The sequence below is a fragment of the Hirundo rustica genome, chromosome 1 (genome assembly GCF_015227805.2).
Source record: "Hirundo rustica isolate bHirRus1 chromosome 1, bHirRus1.pri.v3, whole genome shotgun sequence".
Lineage (NCBI taxonomy): Eukaryota > Metazoa > Chordata > Aves > Passeriformes > Hirundinidae > Hirundo > Hirundo rustica.
Genome location: NC_053450.1, coordinates 51686908 through 51708296, shown reverse-complemented (window position 1 = coordinate 51708296; position 21389 = coordinate 51686908). Strand labels below are relative to the sequence as shown.

The window sequence follows — 21389 nt, the reverse complement described above, 5'->3', positions numbered from 1 at the left end:
ACAATCCAAAGACCATTTCAAAGGTTCTTAATCAGCTTTATGTTCTTTGCTTAATTTCTTTTTAAAAAGAACACAGAAAAATGATAATTTCGTAAGTACAAGATAAAAGTATCTTGGTACAGCAAGGAAAGTGCCTTTATAAGCCAATATTACACCATTTAACTCACCAGTTTTCAGGTTGCCAAGGCAAATTTACAGAACAACAGGAAAGCATGGAAAAAGGAGTAAAGTCTTGTCACAGTTGAAAAGAAATTAAAGAAAGCAAAACTGTCTAAAATAGTTTTGTCTAAAAAAAGAACAAAGTTAGAGGGGATCTGAAGGAAATATTCAAAATGGAAAGCCATGTCAGGGTTGACTGTTCCTTTCTTTTCAATCTGTCACGGAGGAAGAAAATGCTGATGCACAATGGTACTGAAGTACAGATCAATGAGGAAGACACAAAAGAAAATTCCAGGAGTCGGAACACATGCAAACCCATATGCAACAAACCTGCAAGATCACACAGTCCATCTTATCAGAAGTATCACCTCTGCCAGGTATATGCCTAACTTTCTGATACTCAAAGACAGCTCCCTGCTGCTTGAAAATTGCTTCTGACTGGAATGCAAAGATTTATTACAACACACCTTCAGCTCCAGTAAAGTTGTTGACGGCACCCAAAGCAACAGATTCTACCTGGTTCCACCCTGCTAAGTGAGGCAGGGAGCAAAGAAGAAACAGACTAGGTATTTTTCTTATTATAGAATATGACGCCATGCTATTACCCTATCTTCACAAATCATGCAGAAAACAGACCTAGCAAGGTCTAAATGATCAGTTTACTTGGATTCTCAAGAAAACAGGAAGGCCGGTTCCCAACTAACAGAGGCAACTGCAGTTCTTTAAGTCTATATGGGATGAATATGTTATGGCATTTCCACTAAATTCTGAGATTCAAGCATCTGTTTTTAAATAAATACTATAATATGTTGTTTTTATTCTACAGTCTTCAGGGTAGCTGGATATGATACAATAAAACACTCTTATTGGAATTAAAAAGAAATGGAGTAAAACAAAAAAGCAGCAGTCTTCATGCAAGAACCTGCCTGAGTAACATCTACTTTCAAAGAAATGCAGGGTCACTTTCAAACAAGAAACTTCTTCCTCAATAGCCATGAAGAAGATCAACAGCTACACAAAGTTAAATTAGAAGAGCAAATATTAGAAAAAAATACCTTGAGAAATGATGTGATATCGTTAAGGAATGGGAACACCCCCTCAGATCTAAATCCATACATATAAAGATACACTATTGCTCAGTTTCTTGTATTCAACTCCCAGTTTATGTATATTATATGTATGCTGCCTCCTAGTGCAGTGGTTTTTGTTCTGCTGTCCACAAATTTGTAGAAAATGCAGCTTGCAGAAGGTAAGGAAAACATACTGCTTATTGATTTCAAATCACAATAAGACCTGCATGTACACTGAAATATCTTCAGGAGTTTTTAAATTAAAAAAATAATTCTATTAAGAGAAACTGATAATAAAGATTACAAGTAAGTGGTGTTCTAGTTCAGTGTTTTCTAGTAAACAATAGACTACTGCAATGCTGTAACGAAGCCCTGGAGAGCGTCCATGAGGTGTGGACAGTCTGCAAATACACCGAAGTTCATGGGCATGACTAGTGCCGGTTGCACAGCTTTTATTTATGAATTTGAATTAATACACACATGCAAATTGATCAAGGAGCCTGGATATTACACAGAAACTAAGAAGTAGGATTTAGAGCAGGAGATCAGCTAATGGATTAATAACACCGTTAACACTAAATATATCCTACATCTCCTACAAAGCTGTGCCCTGGAAATTCACTACCGAATTGAGCTGGGGAATTAAGAAAATATATGTATTAAAATGAGCAGTTTATAAGTGGAGGGAGAATGCTTATTTTCTCCCTTTATTCAAGGATGCTTTGCAATCTGCTGGTTTGTGTACAGCACAGGAAGAAAAATATTTGCTGAGGCAGCTGACTGAATACACAAGCCAATTTCAACAGGTTTTTTGATTCAAAGCTTGAAAACTGTTTACTGCTCAATAAGCACGCACAGTGGATATGAAGTTTTTAATCTATTCAGTGAGGGGATTCAACACAGAGCATGGAGAGACTAGCTCAAACAGATCCACTACAGTCGTTTAAGATGTGGTCTCTTTTGTCCATTTTCTCCTGCCAGAAGCTTTGTTTTCATAGGAAAATTGGTGGGAAGCAGCACATGCTTGTGCTTCAGTTGCAACTGCAGAAGCCAGTGTTATCACTAAAGCACCCGAGGCACAGGCACATTTTCTCCTGCAGGCTCTGCTGTAGGAGAGCAAGACCACAGCAAAAAATAACCACAACAGAATTCTCCCCTCTCAATGCTATCGTCTCTTTCCACAACTTAAACGCAATGGGTTCCAGTCCAGCAATTTGGAAACGGAGATTACTGTGTTCATTTTCATTCTTTCTTCCTTACAAAAAAGCCCTGCAGGGCACTTTAATTGGCAGTGCAAAATGATGCAGGCAGACACAGAAAACAAGTCAGTTTTTGTGGCATCGTCCCCAGTTTTCAGGACTTCTGTGGATAAATACAAGGCCGACCTTCTATTCTGTCAGGGAAGGTATAACTCTTCCTCCTCCCTGCACTGGGAATGACTCTGGCAGGATTAGGTGGCACAGAAACCTTGGCAGCATGACGTTGTACAGCTCTTCCCACAGGAAATCTGGCTGTAGATAAAAGATTCTGCACAGTTCAGGATTAGCACAACTGTTAAATACAGACGAGATTTTGGCCTTGTGCTTCTACTCCCCTACGAGGCTAATCTTGAAAACAGCTTCAACTCTGGATGTGAGAATGCAGTTAATTCATCCGTCCTCATCTGATTTCCCCATGGTACTTTCTCCCCAGATTCAACATTTTTATAATGCTTTACACATCTATCCTATCGTTCTCTGAGGCTGTTTTAGGCTCAGGCTTGTACACTTCTCCTGACTAAAGAGCTGCCGCTTTCAGTTGTGGAGCCCAGTAAGTGACTCTGATGTTTCTTTGTGTCATCTAATGTAATCCAGTTGAGCAGATTAGCTATTACTTAGCAATGCTTTAGAGTCATGATGCTTGTTATAAATACCAGAGATTTCCTTTCCTACTTAAATGAACAGTATAACAGAAAGCTCACATGTTAATATTCAACAAAATGAATACTCCTTTAGCATCAAGTGTGGGGAACAACAGCGTTTCACCTGAAGTGCATCTACAGCTTTTCTTCTTCTTTCCATGAAGCACTCCTCTTTATCCTTTTGTTTCCTTTAACATTACACAGTATCAAATAAAAGCATTTATTTGACTGCTTGAAAAGCATGATCAAAACGCTTTAGTACAAATGGTTCAGAATGGTCCAATAAAAAATTTATACTGAGAGTTAGGAATTGCCCCAAATTACTTTGTTCTGGAAACCACAGTCCTCTTGCTGCACATTTAAGTATCAGCAACAGAAGTTTTTTAATGCAGCCATTTAGTGTTTACTAGTGAATAAAGAGCTCATACAAACTTGCTCAAAATGCACAAAACTGAAGAAAAATTCCTAAGGCAGTATGGAAATGCACCACTGTCAAAGAATCTGTAGAAAAGCCAAATAAAGTGGTACTGATTGCTACTGTGTTGCAACCTGAATTATTAGAAAAATTCCATTTTTTGCTCCTTGTCACTCAGACAACTCTGATCCATGTGAGAATCTTGACAGAAGTTTGTGGTTTTTTGGGGGTTGTCATGTACAGGATACTGAAAAACATACTTTTGGTGCCATGGTGCTGTACATACACATACATTTGGTGCTGTGTCTTTAACTAGCGTCACCTTCCTGACAGGTATATTTGCCTGTTTCAATTCACCACTGCCTAGTGAATTTATATTTGAACTGTTTATATATATGCCCTCTGAACTAAAATTGCTCTCCTTTTCCTTCAAAGTTTATTCCTCTGATGCAATTTTAGAAAATAACAATTTATTCTCTTGGCCTTTACTGGCTAGCTAAAAAACAAGTTGAGTTCTCGGCTCCTCCAGCACATGTACATGAGCTACATGTACTGACACCAGTGTTCCATGATCATTTATGCCAAAACACTCCACTGTTGCAGCAGCAGTACATTGGTATACCTTGGGAGATCAGAACAAGGCACAGGAGCTCACACAATGTCCTGCCAGTGTCTTGTACAATGGTGCTCAGAGTTTGCCACCTTTGCTGGGAACCCCACCTGCTGAGTACAGCCTATTTGCCTACTTCACAGCCATGCTGTGTTTTGATGATTCACAGTGTGTGTGGATGGCTTACACTCATACCGTTTCTTCTCCTCTGTTATTTCCAAACACGAGCCTCTATCTTACAACATGCATCCTTCTTATTAGCTCAGAAAAGGCAAACTTCGCATCTCATCCTGAAGGCTATTCCGTATTTTCTGTGCAACGTTCCAATACAATGCTGCAGGCGGGATTACTGTCAAAATGGATTAAAATGTGCTATATTGATATTTTAGATCTATAAACAAAACAGGCATTGGGTCACCTCTCAGCTGTTAATTCAGTACATCACTATATAGCACAGTGAACACCTAATTATATCACAGTCTCTGTTTCAGTGCCCTTACAAACCACTTAAAAAATACGTATTTAATTTAAATACTTAGGAAAGAAAATTAACTAAATCTTGAGAATCACAAAAATTAGAAAGTATATGGCACAGCTGGAGAACATAAATAGTGATGTGCAACATTGCCAAGGCTTCAGCACTAACAGGGGCCAAGCAGACAGGGCATCCAGTATGACCTGCAAGCCTGACTTGAGGGTTCATTTAGTGCAACAGATGAACAAAGACCAAAAAAGACTTTTCACCTGGGACTTTGGCATTGAGAATTCCAGAGGAAAAATACTGATGGGACTCAAACCTTCACAAAACCAAAAGAACTGAGGTAAGATGATAAGCTACAGTGATCTCACATGGACAATGATATGGGGAGTGTACATACATAATACACAATAAGGTCAACAGTGAAAGCTCCCTGAGAGAGCAATGGGTTACATGTGCCTGACAGTTCCTAATCACAGTTTTACAGGGATTTAGAATGGGTCACTCAGCACTGTGGCTACAAACTAACATACAGGTGATGCACACTGTCAGAAAATTACTTTAAAATGCCTCCACAAAGTACATCCCCACATAATCCTGTTCAACAAGCACCCAGGGGAATGTAGCTGGCCCACATACTCCCCCTTCAATCCTTCCACAGGACACAGTAAAATAAAAACCAATCCTTGGCACACTTTAGTAAACTCAGGGCAATAGCACCTCTTCCTTACATTTTCAAGGAGTGCTCTGGTTGTTCTGCATTTGAACTTGGGTATGTTTGAACTGAGTACTCCTTCAAAAATCATACAGTACAATAATTTCCAGTGATGTTCATAATTCCTTCACTGTGGTTCCTACTTTAACACCTCCCTCTCTCAAGGCAAGCACTCTGAAGGACATTTGAGGCGCCTACACACTCAGTGGGGGAAACGTCTCTACAACTTCAGAGGGCTACTCTGACATGAAGGTAGGATTGTATTTTATGGGATGATCATTACCCCTAATTGAGGAACTTCCTGATCTCAGACAGAACTAGATGCTTACATTTAAAGATCTAAAATACACTTTATTTGGGATTTTTACTGCATAGATCTACATCTGCTTAAGATACAAGTGTCTGAGCTCTCTCAGGAGAGATGAGACATTCATACCAGCTTCTTCCACAATAACCAAACAACTCTAGCAGGTTTACAGAAACCAGAGGGTGGGGTTAAATCCTGTTTTCAACCTGAGAGACTTTCACCACACTGCTCCCACACCCCAACCATCTGTACAGCATTACTGTGGTCTCCTGCTGAGGCTGGCCTAGCATGGAAACAAAAATACAAGAAAAATCAGAGAGCTAGGAGAGTGTACATAATGAAACCCGTCTTATCAAATGGAGACTCTCTTTGTTCTATCCATTATTTCTGTTTTTATCTAAATACCATCTAAATTGTAACACATCAAAATCCCAGGAGAAAAGAACATGGACTTCAGGTCTCTTGTTTGCCTGAGAGGAGCTTCAGGAACTTTGTATTTCCAGTTAGAGGTTTCTGCTGCTTTATTGGAAACACATGATACTTGAGAACAGGTTGGTGGCTCAGCCTTGCTAACACTGAGCTGTTTAAAATCCATCTAAGCTATTTAAGCAGCACTGTCCTCCCTGTTAAATTGCTGCAAAGGTCCCCAGCTGGTTTCACCAGCCAGCTACCACTCTCCCCAAAATTCCCAGACATGAATCAGGACCTGTTCCTAAATGGCAGGGGTTAAGGGCTTGTTCTGCTGAGGGGTCCTAGTGCCTTGGGGCTCTGCAGTTTGAATATGGATTGGTTTTAGCCAGTTGGCCTCAGTACAAAGCAATGGTAAGGGACATGCAAATTTCACTGGTAAAAATGCACACCTTAAGTCTGGGATCAAGTACATTAATCTGAGCACTGTGCAGCCACGCCTCTCAAAGGGATCATGAAAAAATTACCCAGTTTTGTTCCTTGAATACTCAGAGACTGAGCTGTTCATTTTAGTAAGCAGATTTAAGAAAAACACTTTTTATCAATTCTGACTTAAGCTGGCAATCCAGAGCCAGCTAAACAGCTGTGAGTTCCAAGAGTTAATGACTCAGTGGTTGAATTGCTGCTGGACTTCAGCCTTCATGAGGGCGACTGGAAAAACCCAGTGCTTCAAAGGATCCTAACAAAGAACTGGACTATCACACAGTCCGAATGAGAGGTAAGCAATATAGAGAAGACTATCAGAAGAAATTTTGCAAAGATATAGTCTCCACTGCAACCTACTTAAGGCCAGCATGTAGAAAGAAGGTTAAAAAAAAAAAAAAACCAACAGAGCCTCCTAACAGTCCAGCAAATTTTTAAGTTGCTAATTTTAACCAAAATCTGTGAGAAAGTATTAGTGAGTTATGAAACTGAAATTAATCTCTCCAGAAATATGGAATAATATTTTTTCTCTTTTATTTTTGAATTGCTCTAGCTTGCTTTACTTATTATGGACTAATTTCTATTAATTGCTAAATGACAGGCATCATTACATGCTGAGTTCTCAGTAAGACAAATTATTACTTGAAGAAATCAAGAATCAATACCCCTTTTACCCAGGGACTATGTGAGAAGTCACAGTAAAAGGAACATGTAAATTTCTGAACAAGCTAACAGGACATATAAAGCTGCACCAGGCATGTCTAGGCAACAGGTACCATAAATTCTAGTTCAAGTCACAGTAAAAAATCCAAGGACGAGGTCTACTGCATAACAAAAAAGAATTACAGCATTTTTACAGCATAAGCAATTACTGCACTGTTCCCTCAATGAAACAGAAATTGACCCTTCTGCTGTAAATAATTATACTTGTTGCTATAAAGAAGTGACAATTATGGGCATTAATAAAATCCAGTCCCCTTCTCCACCACAGACATCCTCAAACAACTTTACTGGCTGCCTCACAGGTAGTAAAACTATGATTTGGAAAGAGCTGACCCTACAGCACACAATTCAGGCCTTAATGTTTACAGACCCTTAAGAAATAGAAAGGCTGCTCGTAGCAAAGAAATTAAAGAGTTCCCTTCACGCTCTTTAGATCCTCTAGTCTCACAGTAATTTGAAAGGCTCACAGTATTTTGAACATGGCATTCCAGAATATTAGTGAGTTAGTAATGCTACTTAAACATGCATAGTTACATTATTTCAACATGCCCATTTCTTTATCATAAATACACCTAATATCCAGAATGTTTTGTCTATGAGCTCTTGAAAGGCTGGACTTCACTTCTCATTTTATTGGGAAGCTTTCCAAATTCTGCTGATTAATGTACAGTTCTGATACTTCTTTCCTAAGCTGTGTATACATAGGAGTTTCTTTTTTCTCATTACTGCATCACCATGTAATACCACTGGGAATACAAGGAAATTACAAAAATCTGCTAACATTATGTAATGTGCAAGGCAGGAATTGTGAGAGGACATAGCTAAAAAAAAAGATATTGCCATGTCTTTATTGGCACGTGCTGTTGCCACGTTTTTGCCCACACAGAACACTAACATCTCTTATTGTGCCAGGAGAATCAGCATTCTCCCATTTCAAAACTCATTTGTTCACATATCCCGAATTTATAATTATACTCATGAAGTCTGCCTTCGTAATTCATGCACAGTAATTAATGCTGCGCTCTTTCTATGCAACAGAGAAACTCAGACAGAGATACCAGGAACTTTGAGAAGTGGATTGCAACTTTGAGGCCCAGGCTTGTGGTTACAACATACTCACAAGAGCAATTCAAGTGTCTCATGGACTTGTCACAGTAATGAAAAGTATCCTGAAACTTTTGTATTCAGAGTGTTTGAAACCCTGCTGCTTCCTGAGTACCAAAAATATCTGCATGTGTTTCCAAAGAGCCTCGCTGGCTTGCTAGCTTTTTGGGACTTCTTTTTTGATTTCTTGATTGCCAGTGAAACAATTCAATCTGCTGATCTCCTGACCAAGTGAGTGATTTTTTTGTGAAGATCGTACATTTTAAGAATAAACATAGGCAGTGTCTTTTCTGGAAGGCTGCCAGTTTGGAGGATCCTGAAAAAGCTCTCTCAGATGACCCCATTTCTTCATATGGAAGTGGATGGACAGTGCTGCATGATCTAACTCAAGTGGCACAGGAGTGCCAACGCCTGCTGCTAGCCTGCGAGGAAGGGAGTGCACACAGTGACAGAGCAAAGACAATGGCCAGACTTGCCAAAAGCTGATCCTCATGGCCCCATACATGCTGAAGGAAAGAGATGAGGCCCTAAGACGTATCCTTCTGCCCTGTAATGTGTGTGGCAAGCATGGGAAGGCAACTGTGACCTATGCTCCATGTGTAGCACGAGGTGTTTCGGTGGGGAACTGCTCTATTACATACCAGTATTTGCATTTCAAGTGACCCCTTCAGATTAACTCACTCCATGCTTCTACTGTCAGCAGGTAGGAATTAGGTGTCCTCTGTCGTTCATTTAAAAATTATTACACTCTGACTGCTGTTGAAATGGGTAAGCCAAATACAGGATTAAGTACTCCTTGAACTTGGGCTGACAAAGGTTTCTTTACAACATTTCAATTTCCTGTGAATCATGCTGTTCCTATGCCAGGGACCACGTGCAGATCACTTTCATTCCAGCTGCAACAATGATCCAAGTATTTACATGGTGCTTTTAAAGGTCTGGATAAGCCAATAAGAAATGTACATTTCTGTAAAATTTAGGCAATCTCATGTGTCCCTCTGATGAAGTAGTAGAAAGGAGTGCTTATCACTTTAGATAACATGTAGTTTGAAATTTCTACGGTAGTTTCCAGTTGTACTGCAAAATCCTTATTATCTTATTATGGCCTTTTGAAGTATAATAAATGCTACCTCTTCAAGGCAGAGAGATTAAAAGTATGTTTCAAAATTAAGCACTTCAAGTAAAGAGTTGTTTGCTTTGTTTTCCCAGTAGAGTTCTTATTCATGCAAGTGGAAGAAGTTGGGCACGCAGGTGATAAAGGGAACGCATGGAGAATACACAGATGGCCTTCACTCTAAAACACTTAGCTTTCAACTCACATAATTCGAAGTTTATTCACTTCCCTCTGCATGTTTTCTTTAAGGCACTTTTAAATTACACTACTTGGCAACTGCTGCAATTCTTTCCCTCTCATCCTGTCTGGGCTTTGCAATCCCAAATGCTGCTGGACTGATCCCATGTACTCAGAGCACTCAGAGAAGGAAGAACTTTTGGCGTCCCAAATACCAAGTATTGCATCAACAGGGATTTGCTAGCTGACACATTTGGTCATCCTGTTTTTTCATTTCAGACTGGATTAGGAAAGTACCAAATGTCTGTGGTGTCTGTGAGAGCAGAAAGGTTGGCTGAATGGGCTATTAACTGGCCGAAGAGTTTAATGGGGCAAATCTGGCTAGAGCAAACTCTGTAATAATGTAGTATGAAAAACAGATCATGAGGCAGAATAGAGCCTGGATGCTCTTGCCTTCCTTCTTATCCGTTTTGCTCCTTTCCCAAATCTGCTCCTCACAGAGACTTGCTATCACCAGGTAGTTCCCATGTTATCTGAGCCAAAATCTTTGGGATGTTTACTATTAAAGCTTTTTGAGGATGTGGCACAGAATAGTAGGAAGAGGGTGGGTATGGGGACAACATTTTGTTCCATATGTAAACAAATAAAAGTAGTGGTAACACTTGACCTTTATCATGTCAAGACTGAAAAGGAATAGGTGCAATGAAGAAAACTTCGTTTTCCTGCTGAAGCTGAAACCTTGCAGACAACTTTTTTCAGAGGAGGTCAGAATAATCTTTTATAACGCAATATGACAATCTAAATTTCTTTCTAACACAGATGAATGTATAAACAGCACTAAACGCATGCAGCAACCGAGCATTACAGTTCTCATTGCTCTGTATGAGCCAGATCTTTGCAATAAATTAGCACTCCTTGGTTGAGTATATGGCACTAACTGGTTTATACATTTGGGGAAAATTTGGCCCCAGAGTCTTCTAAACATTAGGCAGACTTGCCCTGGAGAAGTAAAATGTATAAATGGAAGAATGGGTCCCCCCTCAACAGATGTTGAAGAGTCCTCATAGAGAAAATAGTTGCATTTGTATGCATTTTATGCAAATTCTTCAAAACTTTACTGACTCTTAAATTCAAATATCTGAAAAAAAGAGAATATCTGCAAGACATATATTACACAATTTCCACAAAGGGATAATCTTAAATTAAACCTTTTTTGTTTCATTTAAGCCTTGCAAATTACAATCATTCTAGAAGTCAAAATAGCTTAGCCAGCTGTTAAAGAAGTGCATACATTCATCATTACTGAATGCATTACAGCTTTAAACATATATAATTCCAAAATAATCTCCTTGAAACAAAGACAGCAACAGCCACAAAACATGCTGGACCTGAAACTGGAGACAGAGCAAGCAGTATTTGTTGTATTAAAAATCTGACAAAATACATTTCAATCATGTTCAGTCTAATGAATTCTAAAACAACCTGGAATGCCATTTGGCCTTCATGATTATTGTGCACTTTATCATTGCAAACAGAGCTTTCTGACCATTTCTATAAAGTCTCTTTTATTGAATCAACATTTAAACAATCAGCGTTACACCTTCTCTCCTTTGATGTTGTGCTGGTTGTGTGCAGATTCTAAGTGGCATAAAATATCAGGATTTTTCTTATTTAAGAAGAGAAAAAAAATTTAATCACAGGGAAAAAAGCTGGACTTCAGAATGACCTCAGGTATCAGCTTTGTTGACATGAATGGCAGAATCTGCGCTCTCCTTTTCCATCTCAGGAATTGAAAAATTTTATGTGTCACAGTTGATGGGTTGATCAATAAAACAACAACAGTCATTTACACTGCAAGTTTAGTGCAGTTTCAAATATCTGCATTAACCAAGCCGGTAGCTGTAGCAGAATCAATAGACAAGGCATCTTGCCTAGTGGTGTGGATAAATGAAGTATGACTAAACTTTTAACACCCAATGAATACAGATTAAAATGATAAAATCCATATGCAGAATGTGTTTTGCAAGCAGTGTGTTTGGGAGTGGAATGTACTATAAAGTGTTAGAAGTATTGAGAAATTCTTACTTTCATTTTCACTCTGCTTCACTCAGCATTTACACTTTAAGTTTCCAGTCAGCCTTCATTTTATTTTAAGACCTGTTGCAAAGGAGCTCAGTAAATTTGCTGCTGTGTGTTCATCTGTCAGTTCTATAGCTTCATGTCACTTTAAATCTGTCCTCCTATTTCCCTAACCAGTCATCCACCTATCTGGCACATTTTCATCTCCTAACGACTCCTTTCTATTGTAAGTGAAGTTTCTGATATGTCACTACTGCTGTAGGAGCCAATCATCTTTAGTTCACCATGTAGATAAAAAGATTGAAACAATTTTTTTATTAATAGCCTAATACATTCATGTTTAAACAATGAGTCAAACTTGTATCGTTTTAATCCAGATGCTTGAATTCAGAAGGACTACAGTAGAGCTTTATGAGATAAAGTGAGACAAATATCAAATAATTCTGTTTCTAATCAAACCTGTTAAACCAGTTTCATTAAATGTGCTCTAATATTTGCTGGGTTTTTTTCTTGGGTGTTTCAGACTTCTGTGATATGTTACATTTTCTTTTTAAAAAGATGTCTGAATGAACGACTGAACAGCATTTCCAGAACACAAACCTGTGTACATATAATATATATAACTAATAGTAGAAACTCCTAATTATATGAATTGTATGAAAATCCTGAAGAAACCCAAAGAACATTTATTTTCATTCATGCATATACCAGATGTGTATTTCCCAGATGAACAGAAATTATCAAAAACTTCAGGATCAGGATGCAAATATATGATAGCCACTGAGTACAGATGGAAACTCTTCCTACAGTCAAGAATGAATTAAGGAGGATACACAATTAGCCAAAACGAAAAACATGTTATAGTTGTGAAAAATCTCTCTCATCTTTGTTTTTGTTTATTCAGAGTATTGAGCTCATTAGTGGTTCTCATTTAAAATAATCTAACAATTTCTCAGTCTTCCTCACTGAAAATCAGGCAACCTTTATTCTAATCATGAAGAACTTACACAGTACCAAGTTATCTGGCAGGGAGATAAACCTCTGAAAACTGGAAATTCATTAATCGATACTATGTAACACTAAAGACTCCAAAATACTGGTTTTTAAGGCTGCTTTTTACAATTATTATTTCTGCTATTGTGGTCAAATAATGTAAATACTTCATGACTGTTACAGTACATACTGTTTAAATTGGCTAACTTACTAAGCATTGACTACCTGAAATCTGTGAAGTAAACAAGTAAACAAGAAAACTGAATATTAAAGACAGTAGCTCAGCATAAAAAATGTGATATGCCCTTGAACTTGTAACACTGCAGTAAGCAATTACCTTAAAGAAGCCACCCACACAACAGGACTATGGCTTTGTTCCTTATCTTCAAAGAACAAGCCACTTGCATCTGGATCAAATCCTTTAAACAATACATGAACACTCAACATCAAAGAACTTTCATTTTCTTCAGTAATTTAATTTAATTAGAGCTAATACAGACATGAATTTAGACACTGATTGCTGTGTAGAAAATCCCCAGAAAAGATGTTCAAGAAATCAATCAATTTGGTTTTTAATTTCATAAAGAATTTTTCCCCCAGTACCTGACAGGAGCGCCTCTGCTCTGTGCAGGTTTCAGCAAGACTGTCACAGTGCTGTCAGTTTGATTCAAAGGTGTTTCAAGTTCATACGGTGGCATAGAGGGTGCTGGAATAAGAAAAGAGGCAAATAAAATCATTATTCCTGTATTTCTTCTTTCAAGAGCTGTATCTTTATTTGAATATGCAATTTTAAAGGCTTCTTCAAATAAAAGGCCATACTACAAGTCTAAGATGCCTTCTGTTACAATGCAAGTGTGAGACAGCCATTAAATAACTTCAGGAAAAAAAACCCAGAAAAACAACAAATCCCAAATAAAGAAATACCAGATTACTGCCAATTTCAAGACAGGAAACAGATACTACTGGGAGTAAGTTTGCAGAAACTATTGAGAATCCATGACTTGGAAATAAAAAGTTATCTTAAGAACAGCATCTGCAAATGTGTATGCTGAAGTGACTATTGTTTTTGCAACTGAGCCCAGCTTTCTCAGTATGACAGCTGTATCAGGATGCACTCTCATAATTTGTCTTTCCTGGAATTTTAACTAGCAGTGTAACTGTCCTGGGTCTATTGTCCACCAAGAGAAGAGTTTATCTTAATCTCAAGCCCCACGCAGAACTTTTGCAAACTGTGTCTTCATTAGAGATTTACAGTTTTGATTAAAACAAATGATGCCCTAGTTATTGCCTTTTACTATTGCTACTTTCTTCACTGCTATCATCTACTCACATTTGTATCATTACATTGGAGGGAAGGTTACTCAGTTAATTGGTTATTTGACAGGCTGCTGTATCCTTATTGTTCACTTGTTAATGGTGATGCACAATTAACAGATTTAAAGGCTAGAGAAGCAAAAAATGGGCATTTCAATGGTCTCTTCTGACTGCAAGAATAATGCAAGGCAATTAACTTCCCTAAATTAATTCCTGCCTGAAAGGGAAAACACATTTGGTGGGGAAGATCTTTTCCTAAGAAGATTCTTCCAAAGATTCATTTAGCTCTTCTCAATTCATTTAGTTTCATCTTACTGGATACTTTTGTGTGTACCATACCAAAAGAGTGTATTATGCTCCACATACAGATGACATCAACCTCCAGTGAATTATTTTCAAGCGTATTTTCCAATCATTTTCATTTTTCCAGTAATATCTGCAACTACTTGAAAGGTAAATGAAATTTTCTCTCTTTATCCATAGTGCCCTACATATCCAAGGACTGTGTTAAGAATTGCACTGTACTCCACAATTTCTCAGTCTGAGGAAGCATTAAAATCTTTATTGCTTTGCATTGCTATTCACCAGTTTTGAAATGTTTCACAAATAAAAAAAAAAGTATTTTCAAAGACCTCTTTGCATGCTAGAGACGGTTTTAATTTGTTTACAATCCTTGATATAAGGCCTAAACATTAAGACTAATCATTTAAAGTAATGTGAGTAGCACTTAAGTCATACTATCACACACTAAAGGTTCAAGCACACTTCGCAGTTGTGAATATCCAGATCTTGTCATAGTGCCCCATTCTCAACCTGACCATCCTGAAAACAAGAATGGACAGGAACTGTATCTCCAGAAACATGCATGAACTCAACATTTTTGAGTACTCTGTCATTTCTTGAGCATGTTCTCCTGCCTACATTTTAGCAAGTCTTTTGATTTTCCTAATTTATGACTCCTAAGTCCCTGCTTGCTCTCTTTACTAATTTTAGTGTCCCTACAAAAGCGAAAACTGTCTTCCTGTTCCAGATATGAGTTGTGGCTACCCCAGTCATAACCTTTAGTCCTGGCTACATTTTCTTTTCTCCATTTTTTCCTTATCTACATTAGGACTCTTCCTCCTCAGCACCGCCTACATATAAAGAAGGAACTTATTAATAAACAGAGAAAACAGGAAATGTTCATGTAATCATAGAGTAAAACACAGCAACTATTTCCAGTACATAAGAGTACCATTCAAAACACTTGACAGGAAATTCAGAAGTTTTTATTCAGAAAAAAATGCAGTCCACAATTAGACAGAGTAAAACGCAAAAACTGGTCAAATTGCACCTAACCTGCTCCAAAAATAGTGAAAACTTTCATCTAGAAATGTTTAGAATGTTTCACATCTGTCCAAAATGGAGAGCACTGGCCACATGAAAGAGCCTCAAAGCTTTCCAGTGAGACAATGAGATCACAGCCAACAGCACTGCAAAGAAGGTTCCATATTCAACAGCTAAAATGCCAGTTGGGACTTGTAATTATATTAAAAAATACACACATTTTGTGTCTATTTTAAATACGTCAGGGACAGGTTTTAACTACTTATGGACAAGGCATAAACACTTCTTGTTAGTACAGTACCTAAGAGGAAGCAATGAGAGAATGGGGTGCAGAGAAGAGTTTGGAGAACCTCACCACATGGAGATTTGGAGGTCTGTCTCACCCTCAAGCACTTCTGCAATGTCTGCTCCCACTAGTGAATTTTTGTTGATGATATGTCATTTTAGAAAACAATTTAAGATCCAGTACTATTCCCAAATGTCCAGATCCATACTCGGTAGTCTCCATTCCTCATTCCAGTAAGGAGTGGTCTCATCATCCTAACTCATATAAAGTTTTGCTGTGTCAGAAATTGATTTTTGACAGAGAAAAATTCTGCTTAGTACAGGAAAGGGGATGGAAGACAAACTCCATTTTTACTGATCAGTGTTAATTATGTTTCATGTTCCATACAGAGTTAATTGTCTAACTTGAAAATTAACAACATTTTTTATTTCTCTACAAGCAGCTGCATTGGCAATAACTTTCACCTTGCGTTAACTGTTCCTTCCTACAATAAGATAGGAGAAAACATTGTATTTCTGATAAACACTTGCCAGTTTTTTTCATTCCAGTGAGGACAGAAAACGAGGGATGGGGGAGAAGTACACAGAATGAGCAAAAGAAAAAGATTTTGTACCCAAATGCTTTCTGGAAAGCCCAGTTGACCATACATACATAAGGCAATTTTCTATAAATATTATCAAGGGGCCAGTTTATTACTGAACTGCCAGTTTAATTCTGAAGCAGACTGTAGAGAAGTGAAGAATAAACAGATTTCAACCGTAACTTTGCAAAACATTTTGTCCATGGATTGCATAAGCATTTCGTAGGATGCAATAATATTCCATCCCCTCAATGAAGTGTTCCTCTTCCTCAAGGGAGGGCTTGAAATATTGGTCAAGGATCTGCAGTAGTTACAGAGCCTTTCTGCTGTTATCAAAACCACTAGTCCTGATGTTCTTGTCTAATACAGTTTCATATCCACTTCAGTCCTCATGCCTGTTAGGAACACAGGCAGTCTGGCAGCTAACCACAGTTTTTAAGTGAGCTCTAGACATACAGCATCTCTTCTCTATTCTCGATTGTTCATGGCTCATTAAAGAGATTTTCCAGCACTGTTACTGTTCTAATTTAGAATCATGTCAAGGCTGACTAAGCTCTGAATGAAACTCTCATCTTCAGGTCCAAAAAAACCTTATGCTAAATGTTGCAACTGCAGCTGGCACAGGCTGCAAACACATAATTCACAGGGGTTTCTTGAGTGATATGTTACAGTTATGAACAGGAATTTCAAAATACTAGCTAATATTTAAGCACTTGCAAGTTCTTCAGATATGGTAATATATGTCACTTTGACATCTTTGGGGATGAACATCTTCTTCCTTTTTTCAATTTGTTTCTTGTTAATTTCTAAAGAAGTAAACAACAAAAGAATAACCCGACTCATTATCATAAAGAAATGATATTCTTTGATCAAGTACCTGATATTTTAGTCGTGAACTGATTTGTTATTGGCGGTCCGAAGCCTTTAGCTGTGCTGGCTCTGATGGTAAAAGAGTAGGTAGTACCAGGATACAGTCCAAAAAAGAGATAGTGCGTTTCATTTCCTAGCTTTGAGACTCGTCCACTTTGATTGGATAAATCTATTTCTGGGTCAAAGGAACTGACTGCTTTGTAGGTGATCTGCAAAAGAATAAGAAAGTTATAAACTGCCTTGAGCAGATGGACAGAGATTGCATCTTTATCCAGTAAACCCTTCTGATGTATGCGCTGTCAGACATTTTATGATAAGCTATCTTACTCTCTCATACTCTTCAAATCCTGAATCCCACGAAGGGGCAAGGAATTGAGTAGTAACTCGTATGAGTTATTACTTTTATAGATACAGAGACTTAGAGGCAGCTAGATTACAACTCTAAAGGATGGGTTCAGGCTTACATTAATTCCTTCAAGATTCTGGCTTATAACAGTGTCACATTTTGAATTCATCTTAATGTTGGTTTTGATCAGCACCAGTAGTAAAACCAAAACAAACAGGTAAAAACTGAGAAGAGGCCAAGAGGGGATGCAGCCCCAGTTCCAGCTGACTTTACTATAATTACACTTTGCCCTGAATAATGTTATCTGAAAAAGATGATAAGGGCAGCTTAAGGCAAATTTTTCAGAAATTGGGTAAAGCTTCTATTTTAGTCTGAAGCTTAGCTATTACAATTGCTAATTTGGATTTTTTCAGGTTATTATATTGTACCTAGGTCAGATTCTCATTTGGAGGGAAGAAAAGATAAATGTTAAGTAATATATGCAGAGTGTATATTGTATCTATCCTCAGTTCCTTCCTTGATTCAAACAGTATTTTTACTTTTCATTAGAAATGTTAATGTAAGTTCACAGTAAAACTTGATCCAGACTTCTTCTATTAATTACTGATTTCTATGCACTGTAATGAGAATTTAAAAATATGAAAGCCATTTAAAAATATGAAAGCCATTAAAAAATTAGAAAAGTAAAAATGGTTCACCCCTCTTTTCTGCCTTTAAATTTAAATTCTTATATGAATAATTCCAAAACCCTTATTACATAAAGCGATAATTGACATTCTTTTTGCTATACTTTTTCAATATCATTTTAATTAAGAGGATCCATAATATGGTACACAGACACATACAAGTGTCTATGTTACACACCTTAAACACTTGCAATTTCCTAAAATCTCTGACCTAATGAAAATTGATTTTTATATGAGCCATCTACTATAATATCAGTGAGGTGCTGAAAATCAGTAATAAAAACTTCCATACTATTCAGATAAACCCTGACCTTATTACAGTAGATACAGGCGTATCCTCTACAAATCCTCATCCATAAACTGACCTCAAAGTACCTTAAAAAGCAGCTAACTAGCCCTTCTAATTCTAACAGATGATAGAAGATTAAATCACCAACTGTCTGAACTTTGATCAGTAAAGAAATTAAGGTAACATATTGCTCACATGAATCTCCCTATCTCAATACAACTGATGGAGTTAATGTGTGTGTACACATTTAAGGATGAACTGCCCAGATACAGTGGGAATACTCCTCGGCAATGGAATTAGGCATGCAGGCATGTTCCTAAGTAGAAATGGGATCTACCACTGTATGTTTCTATGTACATAAATCTAGCAACAGTAACAACATTAACACTTAACTAAAACATTCTGATCCCTGAATACAGGCAACTGTCGCGGTAGCTAGAAAGTTGTGAGTTTTACAAAAAATCAATCCATACTTTTTCAAAACATTTTATCCTCCTACAATAAAGTAATTTTCAAAACAGTATCAATAGGTTACCATTCATTTTAACTTTTCCTTTACACTGTATTTCATTTAGGTGTGCTTTTTTAAACAAAGCATTTCAATACCAATTTTGTAGTAAGGTCAGGTAAGAAGCTTAACAGTGATTACTGTCTGACAGCTTAATCTGTGCAGTCTTTTGTCAATTTTTCTAAGAGGTATTCAGGCAGACGTTCCACATGAGAAAAAGCAGTGATTTTTAGACATCTAACAACATACAATTTTGTTGAATTTGCATTTTAAAAAAGCTAGATTTTTTAAAATTATGCCCGCTTGTTTCTATTATAATAGGCTTCCTATAATGATGCCTATCTTAATGCGACGTTGACTGCAACACTGACTTCTGTGTCTTTCAATCTTTTAAATATTTGATCTAGAGTACTAGATAGAATGCTGTATCATGGTTCTAGATATAGCAGGTTTCTCAAAGATGGTTACGCAAGGACATGCTGGGTCCTGTGTAATTCACTCCTACATTATATTTACTTTTAAATGGCTACTGTTTTTAAAATTAAGTAAATTTTACATAAATTGTAAAAACACATTTTTTTAAAATGATTATGCACTTTGGAAAATCAAAACTAGACATAAAATGTTTTATTAAATAAAATTTCTAGATACCTCATACAAAGTAATCACACCATATGTTTGCGCTGGCTCTCTCCACTGAAGAAAAATCTTCTCTTCAAAGGTACTGCCTTGAATGGATTCAAGTGGCACAGCACTTGGAACTATCAGATTAAAAGAAAAGAAGTGGTTTTAAGAAAGTCTCAGAAGGACATGCTCTGTTTAAATACATGTACTTTTAAGCTGGGGCATAAAAACCATCCCACCATAATTTCCCCAAAGACTGAAGCAAAGGCCAGGGTAGCTCAGGAGGAGAATGATTCATTTAACAAGACAGTGCTATTATGCTTCACCTTCAGTGTAAGAACAAATTAGTGAGCATCACACATTTCTTGTAAACCTCTATTGATAATTAAAAAAAAAAAAGGACAAATCAGCTTTTTGTAAGGACCAAGGTGTTATCTCAAATAGGAACTTTGGCAATTAAAATCTACTTGTGATACCGACTTATCAACGGTGTTACTTCCCAAAGTGGAAAACATATTAAACATTCATATATGAAAATGAACAAGCATTGAAATAACAAGGTAGAGTTTCAGAAGACAGCACCAGAAAAGTTATCTTGGAAAGATGAGCCACATGTTGCATTGAACAGCAACATTCACTGACAGCAGGCCTGAAAACCTACAACAGGATGGACACAATTTTCAGCAGAGACACGTAAACAGCACATGAATGAGTATCTGTGACTTTAATTTATAACAACACTGGCAAAGTAATGTGAAAAAAAAAAATCCTGAAAAATGCACACAGGACTGCTGTGAAGCAACAGGCATCATGGCGTTACCACTTTTACACAAACTCCTTATGAAAATCCAATAGAAAGATACACATAACACTTTCGACTTGCCACAGAAAGAAGGTGGAAGCCACTTGTTGCAGTGGTTGAAATAACTTCTCAGACCCCTTCCCAAGATTTAGTCAAATGGTTAAGGATTAGAAAAATCTGCAAGCAAGACAATTGGTGACTCCTTCCTGTTGGCACTTCTGGTACAGAACTTCCTCTACATTTCAGCTACAGAACTTCCTACTGTTCCATGTTGTTGCTGTGGCAGTTTACAAGGTTTAAGACCTTCTGATCACTTCTTCATAGCTCTCCAGAGAGCTCCGTGCTCTACCAAGTGGAAGCTCCAAGGACACAGATTCTGAACTGGCTTACCAATTCTGTGTGCACCTTTAGGGCAACCTTAATTCTGGGCACTGAACTTAGATTCCAAGTAGGAGAGAACTGGCAAAACTCCTTTGGAATCATGAGATTAATGATTTATGTGTAAAGGATGAGGAATTAAATATAGTGTAAATATAATGGAAGTAGAGCAAAGCCCTGTGGCAACCTCTCAAATTATCTGAAGGTCATAAACTCTGAGCAGTTATGCCATAAAGGGGGGGTTCAAACACTGGCAGAGGTCACCTAGAGATGTACTCAAACTCAACGGTACAAGGCCCTGAGCAATATGCTATCACTTGATCTTCTGTGAGCAGAACGTTGGACTAAATGAGCTCTGGAAGTCCCTTGCAACCAACAAGATTGTGTGATTTGAAAAATTATGATGATTATTTGGGTCAGTATACTCTGTTGTTTTACATTCAGATTTATATACCTCACTGAATGTGTACAGTACACTAAAAAGCTGTAATTTTTTTCAAGGTACTTTCTCAGACACTGACACTGACCTTTTAATAGGTCCTGAAATAACATGAAGTTCCAGTGGTACAGCAACAAGAAATTTTAGATAGAACACATAAATATCCCGGATAACAATAAGCTCTTTAGCATTGTCCCAACCCTACA

The 21389-nt window shown here is 37.5% G+C and overlaps 1 protein-coding gene across 10 annotated transcripts in view; it reads right to left on the bottom strand.

Moving 5' to 3' along the window:
- The window catches only part of PTPRM (protein tyrosine phosphatase receptor type M), a 442084-nt gene that overhangs the window by 188819 nt on the left and 231876 nt on the right, over positions 1-21389 (bottom strand). For all 10 annotated transcript variants that reach the window (XM_040065094.2, XM_040065165.2, XM_040065318.2 and 7 more), the window contains exons 9-11: positions 19592-19701; positions 17119-17320; positions 13339-13441 (exon numbers count right to left, since the gene is read on the bottom strand). In XM_040065094.2, the coding sequence (XP_039921028.1) occupies positions 13339-13441; positions 17119-17320; positions 19592-19701 (415 nt within the window). The remainder of the gene's footprint in view (positions 1-13338; positions 13442-17118; positions 17321-19591; positions 19702-21389) is intronic.